The sequence below is a fragment of the Bombina bombina genome, chromosome 3 (genome assembly GCF_027579735.1).
Source record: "Bombina bombina isolate aBomBom1 chromosome 3, aBomBom1.pri, whole genome shotgun sequence".
NCBI classification, from domain to species: domain Eukaryota; kingdom Metazoa; phylum Chordata; class Amphibia; order Anura; family Bombinatoridae; genus Bombina; species Bombina bombina.
The window spans coordinates 100,281,557-100,307,339 of record NC_069501.1 but is presented as its reverse complement, the minus strand read 5'-3'; the positions used below and the strand labels follow the sequence as shown (position 1 = coordinate 100,307,339).

General features: G+C 38.5%; 1 protein-coding gene across 1 annotated transcript in view; it reads left to right on the top strand.

The window, feature by feature from the left end:
• The window catches only part of TTC3 (tetratricopeptide repeat domain 3), a 410,905-nt gene that overhangs the window by 251,373 nt on the left and 133,749 nt on the right, over positions 1-25,783 (top strand). Inside the window, exons 28-31 of the mRNA XM_053705936.1 lie at positions 50-123; positions 7,859-8,002; positions 8,617-9,337; positions 11,093-11,158. Coding sequence (XP_053561911.1) covers positions 50-123; positions 7,859-8,002; positions 8,617-9,337; positions 11,093-11,158 — 1,005 coding nt within the window. The remainder of the gene's footprint in view (positions 1-49; positions 124-7,858; positions 8,003-8,616; positions 9,338-11,092; positions 11,159-25,783) is intronic.

The following is a 25,783-nucleotide window of genomic DNA, read 5'->3' as shown; positions in this document are numbered from 1 at the left end:
CTCGGTAAATCATTAATAGATTTGTGCTGTTGATTTCTTCTATTTTCAGCTTGTGTACAAATTATCTGGTGGTGTAAGTACCAGATCACAAGATGAGGACTTCCTTTCTGATGAGAATACCTTGTAAGTATGCAGGGTTTTTAACCTGCAAAATATATATACTTATTTTATATTTGATGTTACTGCTGTGATGTTGGCAAACAAACATACAATTTTCAGTTTATACTATTTGACCTGGCAGTTCTGTTAAAACAATAAATATTTTCAAGTAGACTGTCCCTTTAACAGTGACACCTCTCCCCATGCGCCAAAAATAAACGGGACTCTCTTCTTTAGTCTATAAAGGATAGGCAAAAGGAGGGGTCCGATCATTAGAATCCTTCTAAATATATTGTGCCCATTATTAAATATACAAAATAAATTTTGCCTATACCACAATGGTGCACTTGTGACCTACTGTTCAACCAGAATATACCTTTTTAAGTATAGTTAATATATTGCATTCTACACATTGATCATTGTAGAAGCTCCTTTATATGTGTTCTTAAAGGAACAGAAAGATCAATTTACATGGGTGCATTTACATTTTAAAAGTGATTACTGTTTTTTAGCTGCATATGCACATATCCTGTGAGTACTGCATGCTCCAGCGTTCACACTTTACACCTCATAGAGTCAGCAGTGGCTTGTATGACACAAATTAAGTCTTCTTTGATACAGTACTCACTACACACCATCAGCAGCTCTCTGAGCCAGCATGGTGTTGGAATCCTGATTCTCTTGTTACACTTAACATATGTGAGTATGCCGCAGAAACATTAACTTTTACTTGAAGTGGTTTTTCTAATGGACGTATATTACAAGAAATTATTTATAATTAAAATACATTAATGCTGATTTTAGTTTTGACCTTTATATTCCTTAAATTGCCCATAGCAGAGGAGGATTTGATAGAATGTATGCAAGTTGTTGTAACTTTTCTTTTTTTTTATTGCTTTATAAAAAGTGTTTTATATGCAGGTATTTTGCAATGCTAATAAAAGTATTTAAATAGTATGCATATATAAAGCTAATGTTTGCTGTTTCTCAAAACAATTTGAAATTATATGGGTGAGTAATGCCTCAAATTTTTTTTATATGGGATATATTTCCCGCCACTAGGAGGAAGTCAACAACCCTATATCAGAGCTTAAAATCCCTCCCATCTCTCTCTTACTTTTGTTCTTGGCCTCATAGGAATTGGTTGGGAATAGAGGTGTTCCAGCTACTTGCTTATGGATTTAAAATTGGGAGCTCAGACCAATGTGAGACCCAGAGTACCTGGGAATTATCATTCACAAAGAAGACAGAGGAGAAACTTCACAGCAGTTGATTAATAGAGGGACATAGGAACACCCTTTTATGTGCTCAGTATTTCCCTATGGGACTTAAAGGGCCATGATACCCAAATGTTGAAAGTGATGGAGCATAGCTGTAAAAAGCTGACTAGAAAATATCACCTGAACATCTCTATGTAAAAAGAAAGATATTTTACCTCAAAAGTTCCTCTGTAGCCACATCCCATTGTAAAGGACTTCTAAGCAGCAAATCAGTATATCTGTCCCGGGACAGCTAAGGGAGTGAGCTTTCGTGCACATTCATATTGTTTCCCTATTCAGTTTAAGGAAGTTTACTATGAAATCTCATGAGAGTTAAGTTAAATTTCATGAGATCACAGTAAAATAGTTCATTCATAACCTCAGCACTGCTGATGCTGATTGTCTGCTGTTCATTTCTTCATTTTTTTTTTATTTTTTTTTTACCTGCAGCTGGGCAGCAGCTAAAGTATAACTTTTTACACAGAACTTACTCTGCTGAGCTGAGGAAGTTGTGAGGTAAAATATCTTCTTTTTTTACATAGAGATGCTCAGGTGATATTTTCCTGTCAGCTTTTTACAGTTATACTGCATCAGTTTCAAGTGATTTAGCATATGAGTATTATGTCCCTTTAAGCCATAACTACCCTCGGGTGTAACAGGGACTCGTCAATGGCTTCCCCCTGAGGGACACAGGTGTTTCCTACCTCAATCCCCTGCGGTACCAGATACTTTCACTGGATTGGCTCTCTACTGGATACTGCTGCAGCTGCATTGACCAGGGTTCAGCATGTCTGTTAAGCCAGTAGAGGGGTGCTGCTGGGTAAGGTAAGTGACTTTACACAGCACACATACATTCCAGAGGCTATTTATAGATACTCTGATACAGGTACAGCATAGCTAGGGGACTTTGCTTGCTCTCCTCATGACACACACTTTTTTTTCTTTTTTTCAGGTCCCTGCACTACCTTTTTCTTATAATGGACACATAGCCAGTTAACACTGTGGCTCTACACAGCACGCTGACTCCTCTGGGGAAATATTTATGGCACTTTTTTTAAAATAGGTGTCTGGCCCTTTAAGACAGCCGCTGACTGCTCAGTGCAGTAAGCTGGATAATAGAGGATACTCTGGTTTCGCAGGGGAGCATGTTTTTCTCAGGGAAAATTTATTTATTATGCTTGGTGCATGTTGTATAATTTTATTAACACTCAAAATTACTTTTAAGCTTATTCTGAGGTACTGGCTTTTCTCCCGTGTGGCAGCCCCGCCCCTCAGCTTCCTATTCCCTCAGGAACTGTTACTAGGCAGAAAACAGCTCAGGAAAATATAGGGCAGTAATTTCTAAAGTGCTGAATGAGTAATTCACTTTTCTAAGCACTTTCCCTTGCAGGAGCTACTAGGGAGTTACTTGGGCTACAGTCAGGAGCCTGGAAACATGCAATGCAGTTTTTCAACAAATGTGTCAAAGGAGGTATTAAGCTTCGTGTAGAATATTCTCTACCAATTTTATTGTTTGTGTATGTCTGCTGTCTCTACATACTCTATTACACACTATGGAACAACATGAAAATGTCACCACTAATATCAATGTTAACACATTAGAGGAGTCATTTACTGATAACCCTCCCTGTACATACATTACGTGTGTTTTGCAAGTCTGTTCCAATATGTCAGGTCAATACACTCTGTGGGAGATATTTACCTCAGTGCATGCAAATCAGATGCAGCCTTTTAGTTCCTCTAAGGAATGATGTACTGTGTATGTTACTCAGGTCCTACTCATTTTACCCCTGAGTGTATGAATAGCTAGCCAGGCTAAGGCAGCATATTTAATGAAATTGTTTTATACTCTTATTAATTTGCTGACAAAGCACTACATGCTGTATATACACAGAGGCATAATCACTTATTTTTAAGGGTTTAGATTTGATAACATCCTCTATGTAAGTGTTTTTGCAAAGACCTTTAGACAGCTGTACACCTCAGCACTTTCTTATGTGATCTTCAGTGTACCCAATTTACTGTAATATGTGCAATTATAAATTGTACTGAACTTAATGACATATGGTGCCATTATTATTATAACTTCTTGTATATAAGCACATAAAGCATTATACTCCCATCATTACCAAGGGATATAAACATATAGTTTTTTTTGTTTGTTTTGTCAGTCTGCATTTTCTATACTGTTGCACAATATTATTATATGCAAATCTCTAGAAGCGGTTTGATTTACATCTTCATCAGCACATATGATTTTTACATAGGCATACCTTTCTGTCTGTAGATATGCATGATATATGTTATATGGTATAAGTGTGCAAAATATTATTATATATGCTCCTCTAGTTATATACCTTTCATGCATATTCTGCACGTTTTATCCAAATACAATTGTGCATAATTTATCTGAGTTTTAGTACAACAGTGGAGATCCTTTAGACATAAAACCTATTGGTATCTATCTTATACCTAATATTTGTGTAATTTATATCTATGCACATACAGTAGGTTCTATCATGCAGATACTGAACATTGATCATGACTATTTTCATTAACAGTGGAGATCCTTTAGAGATAGGATCTATTGGTATCTCTTTTATACCTATTGTATGTGTCATTTCTATGTATACACATACGTTTATCATGCAGATACTGAACATGGATCACAACTATTTGCATTATCAATGAGCGTGTAATCACTTTATACGCAGTCTGTTTATTCTGGACATGGATTCAAGTATCTACTGTAAATTTGTTGGTCTATGTGGAACTTATCTTGTTAGTAAGGCTACATCACAGGCTAAATATGTGGGTATGCTTTAGTGTATGCATGTATACTACATTTTTATATAGATTTATACATTTTGTTTTAACTTATGTATAAAATTATATATTTTTAGGATTCATCAGGAAAAAAATAATTCGGATATCCAGACTGATTCCTTTTGTCCTTCAAGATGTCAGGAGTTTTGTTCTCTTTGAATCAGTCTTGTCCTCATTGTCCAGAGCAGTGTTTTTCAACCTTTTTTTTGCCGTGGCACACTTTTTTACATTAAAAAAATCCTGTGGCACACCACCATCCCAAAATTTTACAAAATAACACATTGTAGCTTAATACAGTGTGTGTGTGTGTATATATATATATATATATATATATATATATATATATATATATATATATATATATATATATATATATATATACACACAAACATACATACATACACACACACACTGTACTGTGCTGTCATGCCATGCCTCCTACAAACTATACATGACATATTGACATTCATTCACAAACAATCATGATGATTGTTTGTGAATGAATGTCAATGTCATGGTTGCAAATGATACCTGATGAGCCTGTCACATACCTCCCAATATTTCAAAATTTGAAAGAGGGACACCCCTGCACTGGGAAAAGTCCCCCCCATCAGTCAGTCATCTCACTTAAAATATAAAAAAAAAGGCCCAGAATAAAAAAACAAGCAAAATTTTAAAAATGTCACATTGTTGTCAGTCTGCCGCGGCACACCTGAGGATCTCTCACGGCACACTAGTTGAAAAACACTGGTCCAGAGGTCCAATCTCATGTTCCCAAAAATCCTTCAGAGGCTGCAACCTTTATATAAGGATTTGGAGAATATGGAATATTTAATCCCAGTACCAGTGTTGCCTCAGAGTCAAGGGTTTTACTCCGATCTGTTCAATGTCCAAAGAGACTTACAGGCCTTTCCTACATCGATCAGCTCTAAATACGGTTGTCTGGGATCCCACTTTTTTGATGGGAACAATCCGCACAATTTTACCCTTAATCCAAAAGGGTCAGTTTATGGCTATCATAGACCTCAATGATGCATATCTGCACATATCTATCCACAAGGATCACTTTCTGTTCCTGAGGTTTGCTTATCTGGACAAACGCTGCCAGTTTGTCACTCTCCGGTTTAGTCTGGCTAAGACTCCACACATCTTCAAAAGTGTTGCGTACAATGTTGGCGGTGATCAGAATTCAGGGCTTTTTAGTTAAACCATATTTGGATGACATAATAGTGCAAGCCCCTTCCCTATCACTATCTATTGTTCATACTCACAAGCTTCTGTCTTTCTTCAAAACCATAGTTGAATAAATGTACCATCATTACATCCTGCTAGAAAGATAGCAATTATAGGAGTCATAATAGACTCAGTTCTTATGCATCTGTTCCTGATGGATCCTCGCAAAATAAAGATTCAGAGGGCGTGTCTTTCACTGCATAGGGCTCCATTTACATCAGTAGCTCAGTGCTTGGAAGCAGTGGGACTTATGGTCGCTTCTTCACACACACAGTTCCTTTTGCCCGACTTCACTTTAGTCCCCTTCAGTTGTCTGCTACCTCAGTGGTCAAAGAATTATTTACGCTTAGAACAGATTGCTTTGGATTTCTCCATCAGACAATCTCTCTTGGTAGACAAAAAGTATTTTTGACCCTTGGGGCATCCTTCCTTCGTAAGTCATGGGATATTGTGCCGACTGACGCCAGTCTCCCAAGCTGGGGGGTAGTTTGTGATTCTCAAAGAGAGCATGGAGTCTGGTCTCCTCTAGAGACAAGGTTACCAATTAACATTCTTCAGACTATTCAGTGCTGACCCCTTTTTTTGAAGATGAAAAAGCTTATACATTTCCAGTCGGACAAGGTTGCGGCGGCATTCTACATAAATTATCAAGGGGGTACCTGAAGTCCACTGACCATGCAGGAAATGTCTCAGATTCTGTTTTGGGTAGAGGAATCATTGCTCCCCATCGAGAGAGCCTGTCACACAATTCAGGGACAAGGATTACCTCGGCCATCAATCGGTCCATCCAGGAGAGTGGTCCCTCTATCAGAACATTTTAGATCGATTAGTGCTAGCAGGAGTTGGCTTCAGTAATATTGTTTGCTCCAGCTTGGCCCCGCAGAACGTGGTATGCAGATCAGGTGCAGATGTCCTCATCTACTCCATGCTCCTTCCTCTGAGATAAGACTGGTTGTCTTAAGGGCCTCTTTCCATCAGGATCTCAAATCTTTAAGTTTAAAGGTATGGAGATTGAATGCCTAGTTTTTAGATATAGAGGTATCTCAGGCTAAAATGCCTGCGACGCAGAAGATTTATCTAAAAAATTGGAAGAATATTTTGAGTAGTGCTCTTCCAGAAGGTTTTCTTGGTATTCCTTTAAGATTCCCAGAATCCTTCAGTTTTTACAGGTTGGCCTTGACGAGGCTTTGTCTACCTATTAGCTCTCAAAGGTCAAGTTTCTGCTTTATCTTTTTTTCATAGGAAGTTAGCTAATTTTCCTGATGGTCAGAAATTAGCTAATCTTTCTGGTCAGAATTTTGTCCAGGTGTTGGTTAAGAGTTATGCCAGTTGTCAGTCCTATTTCTCCACCCTGGTTTTTTTTAATCTAGTGCTTTCGGTATTACACAGTCTTTTAAAGTTTCCATTGATATAAAACTTGTATCTTGGAAAGTACCTTTCCTATTTGCAATCTCTTCAGCTAGAAGTGTTTGAGTTGTCAACCTTGTCCTGTGATTCTCTGTTTTTTATTATTCACAAAGATAAGGCTGTACTTACATACAAAATATTACTTTCTTCCTAAGATTAATTCGGAGGTAAACATCAATCAGGAAATTGTTGTTCTTTCATTGTGTGTAGATCCTGCAAACCCGTAGGAGCGGCTATTACACATTCTTGAAGTAGTCAGGGTTTTGAAGTTCTATCTTCAAACTACTAAAGAATTCAGACAATTTTCTACTTTGGTTGTTCACTACTCCAGGACTCGTAAGGGGCAGAAGGCTACTAAGGTAGCAGGAGCCTCTTATCTCAAACAAGTGGCAGTGTATCACAGCTCATTCTACAAGAGCAGTTGCAACTTTGTGGGCTTTTAAAAATGATGTATCTTTAGAGCAGACTTGCAATGCTGCAATATGGTCTTCTCTGCATACTTTTTCCAAATGTTATCGCTTTGATGTTTTTGCTACTTCGCTACCAGCTTTTGGCAGTAGAATTCTTTAGTTTGTAGTGTTGGCTAAATAGGAACTGCCAGAACAATTGCACTACCCTTTCTGTAACATAGACCATCTGCTTGGGTATTAATGCCATATCTTATGGATGACTTTGGACCATCATCATTTTCCTAAAGAAAAAATGTATGCTTACCTGATAAATTTATTTTCTTTCGGAATGATGGTCCACAGGCCCCACCTGTTTCAATTGTTGGGCGGCAGTTCTAATGACACCTCTACAGACCCTGCTTTGTCTTTCCTACCTATATGTTTCCTATTTTCTACTCGGCTATATGTTAAACTAAGAGGGAGGTCGGCCAGATTTTAAGCTCTGATATGAGTACATGACCTCCTCCTAGTGGCGGGAAAAATATCCTATATGTTTAAAGAGGACTGTGGACCATCCTTATTCCGAAAGAAAATAATTTATCAGGTAAGCATAAATAATTTTTTATTATTATTTTTTTACCTTAGAGATTTCTTGGATCCTAATGAACCTTTTATTATACCGGAATACTTACGTCATCAAGTAGAAGAATTTGAAGCATTGCCAGTGGGGAGCCGTTTCCAGAGACCACCTGATAATAATGCAGATCCTATACGGGAAACTCTATTTGAGTAAGGATTAGCCATGACGTTGTGTGGAGTTTTCAATTCATTATGTTTCAGGGTTTTTAATTCTGTAAATCAGTATTAATTTATTTATTTTTTAAATCTGTTTTACAAATCTTTAGAATTGACTGTTGTTGTTTGAAATGTCTTACAGATACTAGGTTTTTATACTCCCTTTTGATGAATGTAAACTTTTTTTTTTATCCCTCAGTATCTCAAATCCAGTGTTAAGAATTGTTTTAGATTTGCAAGCTTTACATTTTCAGATTTTTTTTTTTTTTTGTTTCGATTGTGACGGAACTTAAAAGTAAAAAAAAAAAACCAATTTACTTATCAAATTTGCTTTGTTCTGGTGCCATATAGTTCTTTAGACATTGCTTCTTTATAGTGCTTTCTGTGCCTTACTACTTGCTTTTCAACAAAGAATACAAAGAGAATGAAGTTAATTTGATATTCAAAGTAAATTTGAAACTTAAATAAAGCATGTGATTATTTTTTTTTTGGAGTCACAAAAGAAAAATCTTGCCTTTCTTATCCCTTTCATAGTTAAATGTGGGATTTTTCTGGGACATGATTTTGTTGCTTTACATGATGTTGTTTTTTTTTTATTTTTCACCTAGGTATTTCTCTCAGATCCTGGAAGAGCACGGACCTTTACCACTAGATGATGAAATTCTTGTAGGAGAATATAAAGGATTCCCTGAAGAAACCCACAGACTTGTAGAAGAAGCAGGCGGTCTTAAAGACTTCCTTCTAGAATCCGGTCGATTTATCATGGTGGGAAATCTGCTAGGACTAATAAAGCATTTACCTTTGCTTGAGGATGATACAAACAAGTATACGCTAAATCCAGCTGCTAAAGAATTTAAACCTAGCTGTAGTAAACCTTTTAATTCACCCATAATAAATAGTTTAGGAATATGTTCAAATGACAGACAGACTACTAACATGCCTTATTCATTTAGTTCAGCTCCTTTGTTAGCTGGATCATCTTTATTCCTTAGTAGAAATCCTAACAACACCTACTTGTTGCCAACATATCCACCGGGCTTTGATCCTGCAATATTAGGGCCGTTGTTTACCCATAATCCTGGAATTGGTTTGCACCCTCCTACTGTTAACCATGGAGTGTATAACGTCAGTATAGATGAGGCCACTGCGTCTGACTTTTGTACGGCTGATAAACAGGATGAGCTGGAGTGTCCAGAGAGTCCTTCAATGCCAGATGACGATGTGTCAAGTTCTTCCGTATGTAAAGCATCTGATATCTCCCCAGAATTTCAGAGACCACAAACTGCACCCATGAAAAAGAGTGTACAGACTGCTATTGTATCTGTGCAGGTAAGGATTGGTCATCTTTAATGGGGCATAAAAATGCAAAAAGAAAATGCTTATTACACACTAGAGTATTTTTCTTTATGTCCCTTTTATTATTGCACTATTACTTGCATATAACTATTTGTTTAACCCCTGCAAAGAATACATTTATGGAAAATGTATCCTTTATGTTTATTTTTGTATATGATATAGCTTGTTAAAGTCACAACTCATTTAAAAGGGCTGCACTTGCAGGTAGAGCAGATATTCTAATTGTATCTCTCTAGATAAACAAATTATTCTTATCTATATACACAAACTCCAATGCAGTTGAAAATTAAAGGGACATTAAACCCCAATTTTTTTATTTCATGATTCAGATAGAGAATACAATTTTAAACAACTTTCTAATTTACTTCTATTATCTAATTTGCTTCATTCTCTTGATATTCTTTGCTGAAAAGCATATCTAGATAGGCTCAGTAGCTTCTGATTGGTGGCTGCACATAGATGCCTCATATGATTGGCTCACCCATGTGCATTGCTATTTCTTTAACTAAGGATATCTAAAGAAGAAGAAAATTAGATAATAGAAGTAAATTGGAATGTTTAAAATTGTATTCTCTGTCTGAATAATGAAAGAAAAATTTTGGGTTTAATGTCCCTTTAACATTTTAGTACTAATCTCTATCACCCTCATCTAGGACTGTGATTTCTTCTGTTAATTCTTGTTTACATATATTTTATTTAGCCAATACTGCTTTCAAATTTTCTTATATTATCAAATTGTGCTTCCTTTTTGCCAGAATTCAGAGTGTATACGTATGCGTCTGGGATTTGCTGATGGCTGTCAGAAAATAAGGGGGGCTGGCAAATGGAAGAAATTTTAAATTTATTAGAAAAAAATAAATACAAGTTTTGCATTGTCTTTTTTTATTTTGTACTTGTTAATTATGGAATTCCACTGCATTTGATAGTAGAAACAGCTATAACATTAAAGTGCATGTTTCAACAGGTAAACTGAGTACAGCACCCACCAAAAAATACTGAGCACGGAGAGGGTTAATCAAACCCAGTAGAATCAATGTACCAAGAGTTCTCCAGCTAGTAACAAACATTGACCTTTATTTGTGCAGGGTCCATAAAACAGCAGCAACGTTTCGGGCAAACAATCAGCCCTTTGTCAAGCTTGACAAAGGGCTGATTGTTTGCCCGAAACGTTGCTGCTGTTTTTTGGACCCTGTATGCACAAATAAAGGTCACTGTTTGTTACTAGCTGGAGAACTCTTTGTACATTAAAGTGCATGTAACATGTTGCCTATATAACAGTAAGTTGCATACCTGCACATACTTAATTTGCTTATGCACTAATTACCAGGTGTGTTGCTGTTGGCTGTGCTTGCATGCAACCATATCCATGTCAGTTTGTGTACACATTATCACAGTTACATTGCATTACTTTTTAATTTTTTAAAGGAATTATCTTTGCAAGAGAAAATATATTTAGAAAATATTTTTTAGTTGAATTTGAAATGCACTGCAAAGAATTTCAAATCAAGCCTTGTTACTTTTATGTGCTTGATTTTTAAAATGTAAATAAAATATCTAAATTGAACATTAAGACAGTGAATTGATGACAGTGAAAAACTAAACCAACAGTGCTTCTGTAGTATGCCAACATATATTGTCACAGAAAATGTGCTGATGCATGCATATCTAGTTTAAATGGAGGAATGAAATATGCACAAACTAATTGAAATGAATTCCTTTTTATTTTAGGTAGATATAGAGTTTTCGGCGCATGAAGTTAATACTAATCCCTTTCATCCGTTTGAAACACAGCAGGTGAGTTGCTTTTGCATGGTTAATACGTACGGACCCTTCTGTTTTCAAATAAAGAATTGCCAGAATTATATTTAAAGAAGTGTTTAAATTTAGGGAAAAGATTGCAATTCACCAAAAAGTTGAGATTTCTAGATGTAATCTTTTAGTACAACTAAACTATCTGTGCCACGAATTAACCACCTGATCACAAGGAGTGAGCGTTCTTGTCTTATTGGCTAGACCAAGTATTTCTGCTTGTGGCTGTAGAAGTGTTTATATATATATATATATATATATATATATATATATATATATATATATATATAATATCTTAGCCCAGCTTTCAGACTCCCCAAATGCTATATACTTAAAAGGACATAATAGTCAACATTGTAATGTGCACAGATGCATTTCTGTCATGAATAGAAGCATTTTTGCAATATACCTCTGTTAGCAAAAATGATTCTAGTAAATGTGATCCCAGTTTCAGCAGCATATGCACGTATTCTGTTATGTACCCTGTGCACCAGCATTCGTACACCACACCTGCTCAGTGAATCAGGGGTGGTTTGTATGACACAAATTAAGTCTCTGCTGACAATGCACAACATCACCCTCTCTTTGAGAAGTCATAGTGCTTTAATGATTGTGCACTTTGCACTCACTTCATATGTGCATATGCTGTTGAAACAGTAATAACTTTTACTAGAATTTTTTTTTTGCTAGTGTAAGCATATGGCAAAAATATTTCTTTTCGTAAATGAAACACACTCAGACACATTTTAGTTTTGACAATTATATCCCTTTAAAAAGAAGATTGTAACATTGTCCTTGTACCAGGTTGTTAGAATCATCTTTACTAGCTACTTTCCTAGATTTTCATTATTTTACTCATCTGTTTCAAATGATCACATATTGTGTTACTTTTTCTTTCGTAAGATGAGTAGAGTCCATAGGTGTCCATAACATGTGGGATATATTTCCTGCCACTCCCTCCCACCTCCTCTCCCCACTCAGTTTGTTCTTGGCCTCTGAGGAGAGAGGTTCTCTGGAAGCAAGATTGTATTTTCTTTTTTAATAATTTGTTGGGAGCTCAGACCTGACTTGAGATCCAGTACCCCTCTTCCATCTTCACTCAGGGAAGACGAAAGTATAATTTCTCCAAGATTCTGAGTGAAGCGAGGGTAAAGGAATACTTCAATTATGGCATATCAGTACCCTCACGGGTAAATCTCTCTTGCCATCTGGCATCAGGGGGACCCTGTCCCTTAGCTTCCACCTGAGGGGTTGCTGGTATATCCACAAGTATCCTTTGTTGTATTTTTGCTTGCACTGGATGGGCTGTCTACTGGATCAGCATTCTGTGAGGGATAAAGGCCTCAGCAAGCTGGTAAGGTACAATGTAGAAGTGTTGCAGTCCAGGTAAGTGACTCAGACATTCAACACAGCCCAGGAACTATTGCTAGTACTCTCCTTTTAAAGGTACTACATAGTTGGCGGTTCTTAGCCTTTACACATAGTGCTTTACCCATGTGTTTAACACCAAAAAAAAAAATGTCATTTAGTGTTAAAATCCCACTTTTTTCATTGCTTTATTACCCCTTCGCAGTCCTCAGTATGTTTCAGATCTGTGTTTCCTTTTTCATCTCAGAAAAAAGCCTCACTGTCTCTTTAAGAAAACTGCTTATTGTCGAATGCAGTTAGCGGTTAAGGCCCCCCCACCCCCCATTGGCAACCTTTCTTTCTACCTCACTAGATCTCCAAGTGGCTAAAATTGTACTCTGTCTCCAGAACTTACAAATTATCTGGGTCCAGTTTTAACCCTTTATATGCTGAGGAGATGGGTAAGTACCCTCATAGGAGCTGCTGATGGGGTGGGTAATAAAGATTTTTCTGAGAAAAATTCTTTAGCTTTTTTTTCTCTTTCTTCTGCGATTCTAAGGTGTATATTATAGGCTGTATTATTTTGTGCAAATACACTGATAATATAAAGTTTGGGAATAATCTTTATTTCCAATTACCTTAATTTTTTTTGCAGTTATGTCTGTACCGCCACTTGATTTGACTGACCCATTAGAAGGGACCCCTAGGGATCATACTGCAGCCCAAGAACTTTCTACAGTTCATTTCCCCTGTTTATTATTCAAAACTGTTCTAGTGGACCAAATTAACCAGTTATGTACTAATTGTGTCCCACATCTCCAATTTGCAAGCCATAATCCTGTCAGTATTACACCTGGCAGACATTTATTGCCCATGTCTGTTTTTGAGGCCCAGGGGGTTTCCACTTACTTTTCTCTAGCTACATCCAGTCTTCAAAAGACTATGACAGAGATTTTAGCGGCCACCAAGTAAGCGTAAGCGAAAATCAGGAGATTTACCTCAAACTACCCGTTTCCATCAAACTTACAAAACTCTGACTCAACTTAATCTCTGTTTGACGTCTCCTCTGACGACATTGATCCTATACCTGAGCCGTTTAGATTTAAAGTGGACCATATCCGCTTCCTACTACAGAAAGTTTTGTTAACCTTGGAGCTATCAGAACCGAAATCCAAAGGATCACAAACCTGTAAATAAGTTGAATAAAGTTTTTAAAGCTCTGCCTAAAGTGCCCTAAGGCTTTTGAAGCACCAGACTTTGTTACAGACTATATTAACATGTTTTGCACCTTCAAACGGGTTAAAAAAATGTATCCACTTTCAGAGTAGAATTTAATAGCCTGGGAAGTAGTTCCTAAGGTTGTTAGAGCTATTTTCACCTTAGTTAGATGCACTACTATTCCTATGGATGATAGTTCTTTGTTTAGGGATCCAGTGGATCCCAAATCTGAGTCCTTGCATAGGAAATTATTCTCCCAATTGACTCTTCAGCTTAGACCTGCAGTTGCATCAGCGCCTCTAATGCATCTGGTGTGATTCTCCTTCTCAGATGGTTTCTGATCAATCTTCTGAGGATATTACCAACTGCATTAAAGTCCTTAAATGTCTAATGATTTCATTTGTAATACAGTATTTGACATAATCAAAATTGATGTTCAATAATATGTCCATTGTTGTTTTCTTAAGGATAGCTTTATGGCTTAAATCTTGGTCAGCTGACATGGTTTCTAAGAATTAGGCTATTATTCAGTTCCTTTTAAAGGGAAGATGCTTTTTGAATTAGAATTGGATTTTGTTATCAACTGTCCTACCTCAGGACAAGAAATCTAAGGGGAAGTACAAGCAAATTATTTCTTTCTAATGACACAGTGAGTCTATGGATCATCATCAATTACTGTTGGGAATATCACTCCTGGCCAGCAGGAGGAGACAAAGAGCACCACAGCAAAGCTGTTAAGTATCACTTCCCTTCCCACAACCCCCAGTGATTCTCTTTGCCTGCGTTACAGGAGGAGGTGAAGTTTTTGGTGTCTGAATTATTTCTCTTCAATCAAGACTTTATTTTGAAAACAGAGTAGGATTGCTCTGATCTTTCCTTTCAAGAGGGGGTATAGCCGTGCTCCACGTTAGTCTCTTCAGTAGGGCAGTGGTGGCTTTAAAGCAGTTAGGAACTTGTAAAGTGGGCTTTGCTGCGTTTTCCTAAAAGGTTGCTGCCCTGGTATAGAAAGCCTGAGTAAGTTTACTCTGTCTTTCTTTTTTCCACAGGTCTCTGTGAGGAGAGGCATTTTCTCATACTTTGTGATGTCGTCTAACTGCCGGGCGACAGGAATAGCCTTTTTTGTCTTCTGGGGCTAGGAGACTGGCACTGAAAGGGTTGAGGATCCTCTGCAGTTAAGGAACAATATATCCTTAGGATGTTAAGACAGTGGCAGGCACTATATTGCTGTGACTTGGAAACTTAGGAGTTGATTCCTTTCACAACATGGAAGGGTTAACTCTCTATTTGAGGGCTCAGAGTTCCATTGTTTACCCTTAAACAATTTTTTTACCCTTTATTTTTTGTGGTTATTTTTTTTAGAGGCTTAGCAGAATTAGAAATATCCCCAAAAACGTTTCATTAAAGTACCTTTGATCACTTATTGAAAAAGTCCTGAGAGTGCAATCTTTTCCGTGGTTATTGCATTATTTCATTGCACCCAGGCAGGTGACGGTTGGTGGGTCGAACTGCAGACTTATGTGTATATATATATATATATGTGTGTGTGTGTGTATGTGGATATATATATATATATATATATATATATGTGTGTGTTTGTGTGTGTGTGTATTGTGTATATATATATATATATATATATATATATATATATATCTGATAGCCGGTGCTCTGACCTCTGTACACATATAGTGACCTGGGTGCAGTCCTCAATGAACACACATACAATTGTGTAGAGAAGGAGGGTACTCACAGGATTTGAGAACCCAATAATTTATTATGAACATAGTGCATGAAAAGTCATAGTCAGTTTCGGCTCTCATTGAGCCTTCTTCAAGACTGATTTTAAATCTAAAAAGAAAAAAAAAACATAATTGTATAGTATAAAATAAGTGACATCAAACAGCAAGTGTACCCAACACAACACTTAAAGAACAGAAACATGAACATTTTAAATTAAAATTAGACACATAAACTAGCGTTCAGGCCCAGGTCAGAATAGCAATAGGAAACTAACCCAAAGTGAAATACACTAGTGCACGGACGCCTCCCATAAGCTGCATAACGTATACTTATGACACCTATCAAAGTAATTAAACAACCTTCTTAAAACTATGTGCAACAGCAACCAGGGTGCTGTATCAGAAGCTGCCAATGTGCAAACACCCACTCCACCTGGGCGTTATTTCACTTTGGGTTAGTTTCCTATTGCTATTCTGACCTGGGCCTGAACGCTAGTTTGTGTCTAATTTTAAATTTTCATGTTTTTGTTCTTTAAGTGTGGTGGTGGGTGCACTTGCTGTTTGATGTCACTTATTTTATATTATACAATTATGTTTTTTCTGTCTTTTTAGATTTAAAATCAGTCTTAAAGAAGGCTCGAAACATTGATTATGACTTTTCATGCACTATGTTCATAATAAATTATTGTATTCTCAAATCCTGTGAGTGCCCTCCTTCTCTATGCAATTTTATATATATATATATATATATATATATATATATATATATATATATATATATATATATATATATATATATATATATATAAAATAAGAAAGGCACTCTCCGTATATTTAGTATAATAACTTTACTAAGATGAACGTTTTCGTGGTCACCCCCGTCCTCAGACCTGAGGACGGGGGTGACCCCGAAAACGTTCATCTTAGTAAAGTTATTATACTAAATATACGGAGAGTGCCTTTCTTATTTTCTTCTTATATCAATGGTTTAAAGTGCACCCCGGAAGCTGGATTAAAGCAGTGAGTGTGGGATCCTGTCTGATATTTATATATATATATATATATATAATATACTCACTGCTTTAATCCAGCTTCCGGGGTGCACTTTAAACCATTGATATAAGAAGAAAATAAGAAAGGCACTCTCCGTATATTTAGTATAATAACTTTACTAAGATGAACGTTTTCGGGGTCACCCCCGTCCTCAGGTCTGAGGACGGGGGTGACCACAAAAACGTTCATCTTAGTAAAGTTATTATACTAAATATACGGAGAGTGCCTTTCTTATTTTCTTCTTATATCTGATGCTGAGGTCATTTTTTTTCAGCTTTATGCTTGCACACCTCGTGTACTGTTATAGGAGGTTTTAGCTACTTGGACGACCTCGATATCCCTGTCGTTGTCAACCCTTAGAAGTTCTGCGAACTTGATCATTTCTATGATATTCCTTCCTTTGAGGAAGGTTTCTGGACGTGCTATGGAAGTTCTCACAGGTGTAGTTATAGTTCTGCAGTGGCAGGTTTGTTTCCTACAAATCCACACTTCTGGCATCTCCCTTTAAGGATGAGACCTTATTTGGACTTGATCTAGCAGAAAATTCCTTGGACTTTAAGGGTACGAAAAGTGTTTTTCCTACCTCAGGTCAAGAGAGTAAGACTAAAGGAAAGTTTCTTTTTCCTCTTTCTGCGGGGGCATACGTTTTGGAGTCAAATCTAAGTTTTCTTCCCAGGGGCGGATTTTCTTTCTAGAGTATCGGCATCCAGGTATGATAAGTTTTCCTTGAACCGGGTTCAGGATCTTCATCTCTGGGAGTGATAGTTCCTGTCCCGGTTTGGGAATGGGATCTAGGTATTTACCTCCGGTAACTCAGATCTGTCCTTCAAAGTAGTATCCTTTTTCCTTTGGTTCTAGAGGGCCTGTTCATAACGAACATTGACCAGAAGGATTTTTTGTTCCCTTGATTCGGGTCCTTCTCAAGGCCGGTGAGGTACTCAATTGGTAAGTGCCCTGACTACATGAGCTTGTTCAAAGGTCTCAGGTTCATATCCGACAGGGTCGAACCAGCCTTCAGCCTTTCTAGGTCAATTAAATGTGTAGCATTTAATATTACGAGATAAATCTTCTTTACAGGGAAATGAATCTGGAGAAGTGTTCCCTTGTTCCATCCACAAGGTTTTTGTAGTTGGGTCTACCGCCTCTATACCCTGAATGCACCGATTCCGTCTGATCTCGGAAGTTATGCAGGGTCAGGCCTGGTCAGTACCTGAATGGTAGACTGCCTGGGTACACAGTCGGGTATGCCTGGTCCTTAATAGTTTCTCTATCTAGGTGAAGGTCTCTCTGCAGTCTTTTGTCCGGCCAACAGCGGGCCTAAGCAGCCAATGTAGCCTAGTGGTTAGCCTTGTGGCTTAGCAAATCAAAGGTTGTTGGTTCAGATCCAGCTACTGGCGCTTGATGCCCATTAGAGTTCGATTCTAGCTGCAGCTGATTTTCCTTTGCTTTTCAGTGATTCGTTATAAGAGGGGATTAGTCTAATGGTTCCCATGGACATCATTTCTTTTGCTATTTTACATAGAATGGAGAACTTTCAGATCTGTCTCAAAGGATAGCTCTAGTTCAGTCTAGAGACTATCTCCTGTAGTATTTTTCTATCTCGGGGTGCATGCTTCTGGAGATATTCCTTGTTGATGTGACCACGTTGCCAATCTGCTGGGCTAGTAAGCGGTCTGGGTCTTGTTTAAGGATTATGGACTCTGAAGTGTCTGCTCTCCTTTTTTTTTTTTTTTTTTTTTTTTTTTCTTTTTTTTTCTTTTTTTTTCCTTTTTTTTTTAACATCTTGGACTAGAGAGTGATTGGCAATGCTCTGATGGCTTGACCTTTTGGTCTGAGTTGTCCTTGACTTGGTTCCAGTCGGATTTTAGCACCTCAATGGTTTATTTCAACCACCAGGAAGGAACTAGGGGTTCCTTAGCCAATGTAGGTGGAGATTTGGTTTGTTCAGTGGGCAGAAGCTCACAGTTTCTGTCTGTCATCCCTTTTTTCCGTGGTGGACAATTGGCTTCTGAACAGACAGATATTTAATTCCGGGGAGTGGGATCCTCTTCCTGAGGTGTTTTCTAGGTAAACCCTCGAATGGGGGGTACGGAATTGGCTTCTGAGGGCGTTTCGACAGAACGCCAAGTTTCCAAGGTATGGTTCATGGTAAAGTGATCCACTGACCGCCCGGATAGATGCTGGCGGTTCAGTCTGGCATACCTAATCCTCTGTTTGTTCTTCTTACATGAGTCATTACTCGTATTCAACAGGAGAGAGCGGCGGTGTTTTCTATTAGCCTCTGCATGATCTCGCAGGACCTGGTATGCTGACTTAGTAGTAATGTCATTTCTCCACTTTGGAGAATGTCCCTAAGAAAGGACCTTCTGAGCAGGGTCCCTTTTTTCATCTAATTTTCATTACTCTGATGCTGCCTGCTTGAAGATTAATCGCTTGGTTTTGTCTAAGCGTGGGTTTTCTGAGTCGACCACTGGGACCATGACTCAGGCTTGCAAGCAAGTTTTTAGAAGTTTTATCATAGATTATGCTGTACTTTTCTTATTGGTGAGAATACAGAACTACCCTTAAGGAGTGGAGTCTGTATTCCTAGAATTTTGTCCTGTCTCCAGGATATCTGGAGAAGGGTTTGTCTGTAAGTACCCTGAAGGGTCAGATTTTTGCATTTTCTATTTTTGCTACATAGGCATCTGGCGGACTTGCCGTATGTGCAATCTTTTTGTCAGGTCCTGGTCGGAATTAGGCTGTGTTTAAATCAATGGTTCCACCTTGGAGCCTAACTTTGTTCTTAATGTTTGTGGCAGGCTCTGTTTGAGCCTTTTCCTTCCATAGATATTAATTTGTTATCTTGGAAGGCTATTTTTTCTGCTCAGAGTCTCGGAATTCTCAGCTTAGCAATATTATTCGCCTTACCTTATCTTTCTTGCCAATGAGGCAATTTTTTTGTTCTAATTCAGCTTAGCAGTATTATTCGCCTTATCTTATCTTTCTTGCCAATGAGGCAATTTTTTTGTTCTAATTTAGTACAAAATCTATCTACAGGTGACTGAGAGTTTTTGCCAGTCTTCTGTTGGTTTGTTTTTTCTGGGACTTGTAAAGCTCAGAAAGCTACAGCTACGTTTCTTTCCCTTGGTGAGAAGTATAATTAGTTTGGCTTAGGAGACTGCTGGACAGCAGCCCCCGGAGAGAATTACAGCTCATTCCATTAGGGCTGTTCGGCTTCTTGGGTTTTCAAGAACGAAGCTTCTGGGGTTCAGATTTGCAGGGCTGCAACTTGGTCCTGTCCGCATACTTTTTCAAAATGTTATAAATGTGATACTTTTTCCTCGGCTGAGGATTCTTTTAGGAGAAAGGTTCTTCAAGCAGTGGTGCCTTCTGTTTAGGTTACATGTCTTGTCCCTCCCTTATCATCTGTGTCCTCTAGCTTGGATATTGATTCCCAACAGTAATTGATGATGATCCGTGGACTCACCGTGTCATTAGAAAGAAAACAAAATTCATGCTTACCTGATAAATTTATTTATTTCTTGACACAGTGAGTCCACGGCCCGCCCTGTGTTTTTACAGACAGTTTTTCTTTGTTATATAAACCTCAGGCACTCTCTGCACCTTGTGTTATTTCCTTTCTCTCCTTTTCCTTCGGTCGAATGACTGGTGGTTGTGGGAAGGGAAGTGATACTTGACTGCTTTGCTGTGGTGCTCATTGCCGCCTCCTGCTGGCCAGGAGTGATATTCCCAACAGTAATTGATGATGATCCGTGGACTCACCGTGTCAAGAAAGAAATCAATTTATCAGGTAAGCATACATTTTGTTTCCTTGTGTTTGTTCTTGGAGCGTAATGTCTGCTCTTTCGGACACAGTCTCCTCTGAACTACATTATAGTGTTTTTAATAAAATCTTAAAGGGATCTTCCTTTTAATTTTCTCTGAGCCCTATGTCTCTCAGGATGATACTTTCTAGGCATTGCCAGTTTTCTCCTTAACGTCCGAAGCCTTTATGGCGTCACATGCAGTTCCCTGCGGTTCCTCTTAATCTACTGGAGGAGTTATTTGCTTGCAGAATTGTCTGCCCAGGTGGCTTTTGGCGTCTGTGGCTTTATTTGTCCTTTCCTTTATTTAACCTCTTAAGGACCACAGCACTTTTCCATTTTCTGACCGTTTGGGACCAAGGCTATTTTTACATTTCTGCAGTGTTTGTGTTTAGCTGTAATTTTCCTCTTACTCATTTATTGTACCCACACATATTATATACCGTTTTTTTCTTGCCATTAAATTGACTTTCTAAAGATACCATTATTTTCATCATATCTTATAATTTACTATAAAAAACAAATGATAAAATATGAGGAAAAAAACACACTTTTTCTAACTTTGACCCCCAAAATCTGTTACACGTCTACAACCACCAAAAAACACCCATGCTAAATAGTTTCTAAATTTTGTCCTGAGTTTAGAAATACCCAATGTTTACATGTTCTTTGCTTTTTTTGCAAGTTATAGGGCAATAAATACAAGTAGCACTTTGCTATTTCCAAACCACTTTATTTCAAAATTAGCGATACTTACATTGGAACACTGATATTTGTCTGGAATCTCTGTAGATCCCTTGACATGTGTATATATATATTTTTTAGAAGACAACCCAAAGTATTGATCTAGGCCCATTTTGGTATTTGTTGATGACACCATTTTTCACAATTTTAGGTTTCTCACTGAAAATATTTGCAAACAGCTTGTGCAATTATGGCACAAATGGTTGTAAATGCTTCTTTGGGATCCCCTTTGTTCAGAAATAGCAGACTTTTATGGCTTTGGCGTTGCGTTTTGGTAATTAGAAGGCCGCTAAATGCCGCTGCGCTCCACACTTGTATTATGCCCAGCAGTGAAGGGGTTAATTAGGTAGCTGGCAGGGTTAATTTTAGCTTTAGTGTAGAGAACAGACTCCCACCTGACACATCCCACCCCCTGATCCCTCCCAAACATCTCTATTCCCCCACCCCACAATTGTCCTCGCCATCTTAAGTAATGGCAGAAAGTCTGCCAGTACTAAAATAAAAGGCTTTTCTTTTTATTTATTTTTAAATATCTATTCAGCTGTGATGAACCCCCCCCCCTTGGCCCCCAACCTCCCTGATCCCCCTTAAACAGCTCTCTAACCCTCCCCCGCTACCTATTTTTTATAAAATATACATTCTGTAGTGTAGCTGCCCCCCCTCAATACCCCCTCCCCCTCCCAGATACTTTTAACTTTATTTTTTACTCCTCTCCCTCCATCCACTTCAGGAACATTCATTGGTGTCAGTAGTTGCTGCGCACACGCGCGCACCCCCCGCACGCTCCCGGCACCAGGCGTGCACATTGCACAAACAAGAACCGGATGCCGGGTAGCGATGGCCCGCCCATTCACCTCCCTGCTAAGCTCCCACCCATCAACGATCTGCACCATTGCTACCGGTGCAGAGAGGGCCACAGAGGGTCTCTCTCTGCATCGGATGCTTGAAAAAGGGTATTGCAGGATGCCTCAATATGGAGGCATCACTGCAATACCCTGAGAGCTGCTGGAAGCGATCGCTATCGCTTCCAGCGCTCACTTAGACCAAGGACGTACCAGGTACGTCCATTGTCACTGACAGTTTTTGCAGGACCTACCTGGTACGTTCTTGGTCGTTAAGGGAAATCGCAAGAGGTTCTTTAAGGAATCAGATAGTAAGGGTTCTGCTCCGTTTGCTGCTATGCATTTTGTCCTCCTCATAGTTTTATAAACAGGATAGTCGGTAGCATCTGAGGGTTAAACCTCAAATTTGTGCAGTGTAATTCCTTCTTCTGGTACTGAAGTAGTTCTCTTCAGTTTCAAGCCTAATCTCCCTTTTATTTAGGAAGTGTTGGCTACTTGGAAAACTTAGACTCTCCTGTCGTCGTCAATCCTCAAGAATCTAGTGAATTTTATATTTACTTTGATTCATTTGTTAAAACATTTCCTGTTCTCAACCGTGCTAGGAGAATTTTCTCAGGTATGGTAGAAGTCAGGGATTCCCTTTTCCCTTCTCCTGTCTGTAATAACCTGTCTCTTTTAAATATCATGGTGCTTAAGGTAGTAGGGGCTATTGATATTCTGGTTAAGAGAACTTCAATTCTTATTTAGGATAGCTGTACATTTACGACTCTTTATGGACAAGTCTGGCATCCTTTTGGTGCAACGTCTTGTCGGATTCCATTTTGGTGGACTCCATGAGGAGATCAATGTCAGAAAGGCTGTTGAGCCAATAATTTCTGTTGCTGCTCTTTTTTTGTAGCGCAGGAGTCTTCACCTTTATCTTCCAAGCAAGAGCAGTCCAAGTCCTCTGGGATTCCCAGTTATTGGGTAAGGGGGAAGTGCTGTCCAAGCCTGCCGGGCATTATAGCGTTTCAGCTGAGAAGCCTACTTGTGGCTTAGTGGTACAGTCTAGGCCTTATAGTTCTACAGTGGCAGATTACATTTTTAGGATTCCTCCAAATCCACGCTTCTGGCGTTTCCTTTTTAAGGATGAGTCCTTGTTTGGACCTAGTCTGACGGTATTATCCTCTGACTTGCGGGTGAAAAGCGTTTTTCTATCACTTGTCAAGTGGGTAAGACTAAAGGAATGTTTTTCTTTTTCATCTTTCATCAGGGGTCATGTCTTTTAGACCAGTCTCAGAATTTTTCCTTTGGAGGCAGATTTCTCTTTCTAGAGTATCTGCAATTCAGGTACGATGAGAAACTTTCCTTGAACAGGGTTCAGGACGTTCTTTACTGGGAGTGAGAGTTCCAGCCCCTGTCTGGGAATGAGATCTGGGTCTTTATCTCAAGTATCTCTGGTGCTGATCTTCAAAATAATATCAATTCTCTTCTGGGTTTGTTCATAAGAACATAGATCGGAGGGATGTGTGTTTATTGTTCCCATGTTTCGGGATCTTCGCTAGCTTATGGGTTCAGCAGCCGAGAAAGACTTTTAGGTCCTGGGGTAGTACAAAGGTGTTCTTCTGGACTATAGATGGTTCAGGTGTCATCCTTCCTAAGAGCTATCTCTTTTTCAAGATATTTTGTCCAATCTACTTTCCCATGGATGGGAAATGAACCTGGAGAATTCTTCCCGCGTTCCATCTTCATGGGTGGACTTTTTAGACTGTATTTAGAAGAAGTTTTCTAACAGAGGTCAAGAATTTATTCCTTTTCCTCTCTCTGCAGTATAATGCCCAGCCTACAGCAAGCTCTAGTTAGGTAGATGGCTTAGCCTTTTACAACCAGTAGGTTGGGAGTTATGATCTAACTGCAGCTGCATTTACTTAATTTTTAAGTAAATCGATATAGGAGAGAATTGGTCTTATGGTTTCTATGGATCTGGTATGCAGACCTATGGGTACCGTCGTATATACTCTTTGGCGACTGTACCTGAGGAAGGCCCTTCTGAGTCAGGGTCCCTTTCTTCATCTAGTTTCTCTGATGCTGCCTACTTGAAGATTGAACACTTGGTTTTGTGTTAGCATGGGATTCTGAGTCAGTCATTGAGACCATGACTTAGGCTTGCTTTCCTGTTTCTAGAAAAATTGCCATAGAATATGGCGTATTTTTCTTTATTAGTGTGCATCCAAGGGCTCTCTTGTAGTGGAGTCAGGATCCTAGAAATTTGTCCGGTTTCTAGAATGTCTGAAGACAGTCAGTATCCTGAGGGGTCAGATTCTGTGTTGTCTATTTGGCTACTTATGCATCTGGCGATCCTACCAGATATGCAATCTTATCAGGCCTGGTCAGAATCGGGCCTGTCCTTAATGTCGGTTGCTCCCCCTTTGAGCAATAACCTTGTTCTTAGGGTTTTGTGGTACATTCTGTAGATATTAAGTGTTATCTCAAAAGACTATCTTTTCTGCTCAGAGAGTCTCGGAACTCTCAGCTTGGCAGTGTGTTTCGCCTTATTTTTCTTGCAGATAAGGTGGTTCTTTGTATTAGGTTTTTAAGTTAGGTTTTTTTCCTAACTTGTCGGATGGGAATATTATGTAGGAAATTGTTGTTCCTTGTCTATGTCCCAATCCTTCTTACCATAAGGAACGTTGGTGGCACAACTTGAATGTTGTGCATGTTCTTAATTTCTTTCTACAGGCGACTAGTGATTTTCGCCAGTTTTCTGTTTGGGTGTTTTTTTCTCTGGGACAGCTACTTCTCTTTCCCTTTGGTTGAATATAGGATTCATTTGGTTATGAGACTGCTGGACAGCAGTCTCTTGAGAGAATTACAGCTCTTTTCTCTAGGGCTGTATCTGCTTCTTGGGTTTTCAAGAATGAAGCTTCTGTTGATAAGATTTGCAAGGCTGCAACTTGGTGTCCTCTGCTTAAATATTTCCAAATGTTTCAAATTTGATAGTTTACCTCGGCTGAGGCTTCTTTTGGGTGAATGGTTCTTCAAGCAGTGGTGCCTTCTGTTTAGGTTACCTGTCCCTCCCTAATCTGTGTCCTCTAGCTTGGGTATTGATTCCCAATAGTAATTGATGATGATCCGTGGACTCACTGTGTCATTAGAAAGAAAACAAAATGTATGCTTACCTGATAAATTTCTTTCTTTCTTGACACAGTGAGTCCACGGCTGGCCCGCCCTGTGTTTTTACAGACAGTTTTTCTTTGTTATATACACCTCAGGCACCTCTGCACCTTGTGTTATTTCCTTTCTCTCATTTCCCTTAGTCGAATAACTGACTGGGGATTGTGGGTAGGCAAGTGATACTTAAAGGGACACTGAACCCAAATTTTTTCTTTTGTGATTCAGATAGAGCATGACATTTTAAGCAACTTTCTAATTTGCTCCTATTATCAGATGTTCTTTATTATCTTGGTATCTTTATTTGAAATGCAAGAATTTAAGTTTAGATGCCGGCCCATTTTTGGTGAACAACCTAGGTTGTCCTTGCTGATTGGTGGATAAATTCATCCACCAATCAAAAACTGCTGTCCAGAGTTCTGAACCAAGAAAAAAAGCTTAGATGCCTTTTTCATATAAAGATAGCAAGAGAACGAAGAAAAATTGATAATAAGAGTAAATTAGAAAGTTTCTTAAAATTGCATGCTCTATCTGAATCACGAAAGAAATTTTTTGGGTTCAGTGTCCGTTTAACATCTGCTGTGGTGCTCTTTGCCTCCTCCTGCTGGCCAGGAGTGATATTCCCAACTGTAATTTTTGGACTCACTGTGTCAAGAAAGAAATACATTTATCAGGTAAGCAGCATACATTTTTGTTTTTTGTTCCTTTCACTCC